Source organism: Quercus robur, chromosome 5 (assembly GCF_932294415.1).
Source record: "Quercus robur chromosome 5, dhQueRobu3.1, whole genome shotgun sequence".
In the NCBI taxonomy this organism is placed as follows: domain Eukaryota; kingdom Viridiplantae; phylum Streptophyta; class Magnoliopsida; order Fagales; family Fagaceae; genus Quercus; species Quercus robur.
In genome coordinates, this window is record NC_065538.1 from 2,014,436 (window position 1) to 2,017,321 (window position 2,886).

The 2,886-nt window shown below is 46.9% G+C and overlaps 1 protein-coding gene across 1 annotated transcript; it reads right to left on the minus strand.

Annotated features, from left to right (window-relative positions):
- Window positions 1-1,395: 1,395 nt before the first annotated feature.
- LOC126725731 (uncharacterized) lies at window positions 1,396-2,628 on the minus strand. Its single transcript, XM_050430598.1, has 2 exons — window positions 2,302-2,628; window positions 1,396-2,199 (listed from the first exon to the last, which is right to left on the minus strand). The coding sequence occupies exons 1-2, from the start codon at window positions 2,626-2,628 to the stop codon at window positions 1,396-1,398; spliced, it is 1,131 nt and encodes a 376-aa protein (XP_050286555.1).
- Between the last annotated feature and the right edge of the window lie 258 nt (window positions 2,629-2,886).

The window sequence follows — 2,886 nt, forward strand, 5'->3', positions numbered from 1 at the left end:
TGCTCCACTTAGCAATTCTTCCGGTGTAGTCTGCACTTCTTAGTATGGACTTGAGAGGTAGCTGGGTCAAGATAACCACAGTATGGGCCTGAAAGTAATGCGGAAGTTTGCGTGTTGCATGGACCACCGCCAAGATGGCCTTTTCTAATGACAAGTATCTCACCTCGACCTCATGGAGGGATTTGCTTACATAGTAAACTGGACTTTGGACGCCATTGTCCTCTCGTATCAAGACAAAAGTAACTGCATGAGGGGCAACCGCTAGATAAGCAAACAATACCTCATCCATCTCAGGACTAGACATGATAGGCGGCCTGGACAGGTATTCTTTCAACTGTTGGAATGCCACAGCACACTCCTCGGTCCATTCAAATCCTCACCACTTATGCAATAGACAGAAAAAGGGACAACACCTCTCGGCTGACTTGGAGATGAATCGGTTCAAAGCAGCAATCATTCCAGTCAGTTTCTGCACTTATTTTGGATTCCGAGGTGCTTGTAAATCGTTAATGGCCTTAATCTGATTTGGGTTCACTTCAATTCCTCTATGGGTCACCATGTACCCCAAGAACTTCCCAGAACCCACACCGAAGGAGCACTTTGAAGTATTCAAGCGTAACTTGTGTTTTCTCAGTATCCCAAAGATACTCGTGAGATCTTCCACATGCTCGGACACCACTTTACTCTTCACAACGATGTCATCGATATAAACTTCAATACTTCTACCAAGTTGTGGTTCAAACATTTTAGTCATCATGCGTTGGTAGGTAGATCTGGCGTTTTTCAAACCGAAGGGCATCACCCTGTAATGGTAGTTCCCAATTGGGGTGACAAAAGCAGTCTTTTCCTGATCATTCGCGGCCAGCGGTATTTGGTGATATCCTTGGAAGGCATCCAAGAAACTCATCCTTGGATGACCCACGGTTGCATCCACCAACTGGTTTATCTTCGGCATGGGAAATGGATCTTTGGGGCAAGCCTTATTGAGGTCCGTGAAGTCCACGCACACCCGCCACTTTCCAGTCTTCTTTTTTACCACCACCGTATTGGCTAACCATTGAGGATAAAAAACTTCCTTGATAGCCCCAGCCTGTTTGAGCTTGGCCACTTTACTGTTAACAGCCTTGGCGTGCTCCTGGGAATAATGGCGGGATTCACATTGAGTCGATGACAAATGAAATTCGGGTCCACACCTGGGGCTTCATATGGGTTCCATGCAAACACGTCTACATTTACTCGGAGGAATTCCAGCAACCTCTCATTCTCTTGCAAAGGCAACTTAGCCCCCACCTGGAAGAATTTTTCCAGATCACCAGCAACAGTTACCCTCTCCAAATCTTCACACTCTACCTCATCGGCTGGTACATCCAAGCATAATGCTGGGGGCTTTAATTGCTATAATTCATTATCGGCCGTAGCCGAGGTTTCTGCCTCTGGCCGATACTGTATAGCCGCTACTAGGCATTGCCAAGTAGCCGCCTGGCTCCCTACTATTTCCAACACTTGGCCTTTGGATGGATACTTCACTTTCTGATGCAAAGTAGACGAGACCGTTTTAAGAGTATGAAGCCAAGGTCTGCCCATAATAGCTGTGTATGGAGAGAAAACGTCTACGACAATAAAGTCCACCTCCACCACATCCGTACCTGCTTGCACAGGCAGTCTGATCAATCCTTTGGGAGCGACCATCATTCCCTCAAAACTTACTAGAGGGGAGTTGTAGGTTGTTAAATCCTCTGGCTTTAGACCTAACCCCTTATACAAGTCTGGATACATTATATCCACAGCGCTACCTTGATCTACCATCATCCTTCTGACATCATATCCACCAATTCTTAGCGTGACCACCAAAGCATCATCATGGGGCTGTATGGTTCCAACCATGTCCTCATCCGAAAAGCCCAAAATCAAGGGGACATCCACCTCAGCTCTCTTCGATGCTTGGGACTGCTCCTCGGTCGAGGGTCGGAACACCGACAGTACCCTAAATGGGCAAGATCCAGTCCTCCCTAGGGCAGCAAAAATAATGTTAATCGTGTCCAGGGGAAGTCTTGAAGAAGCGTCCCCACGCATCTCTGAACCTGCTTGACCTGTCCTATCGCTAGAATGATGCAAGAGTTGCTTTAATTTCCCTTCTCGGACCAACTGTTCCAAGTGGTCCCATAAATTCCTGCAATTTTCCGTCGTGTGCCCATGATCCTAATGATAGTGGCAATATAAGTTCGGGTTGTGTTTCCTAGGCTCTCCTGCCATCTTGTTCGGCCATTTGAAAAAGGGTTCATTCTTTATCTTCTCCAAAACCTGCTGCACTGGCTCTCGAAATATTACATTAACCACCTGTGTGTCCGCAGAACCCGATTGCCCAACAAAGTCCTTCCGGGGTCGGTTACTGTTATAACGGTTCGACCTGAAATCCCTCCTCTCCTGAGGGATTATCTTGGCCTTCCCCTTTCCCTGAAGTTGATCCTCCTCTACCCTTCTGTACTTATCTATCCTGTCCATCAACTGGTGTACACTGGTAACAGGTTTACCCGTCAGGGATTTCCTTAAATCGTGATCGGCTGGGAGGCCAGCTTTGAAAGTGGTTATGGCCACATCATCGTTCTTTCCCTCTATTTCATTAAACATTTCCCAGTACCTGTCCGAATAAGTCTTGAGAGTCTCGCCCTCTCATATAGACATAGTCAGCAAAGATCCCAAAGGCCGAGGAATCCTGCTACATGTAATAAAGCGAGCACCAAAAGCCCGGGTCAGTTTTTTGAAAGATTCAATAGAACTGGCCCTTAAGCCGTTGAACCATCTCATCGCCACCGGACCTAAACTTGATGGAAAAACCTTGCACATCAAAGCCTCGTCCCTGGAGTAGATAGCCATTTTCTGGCTAAA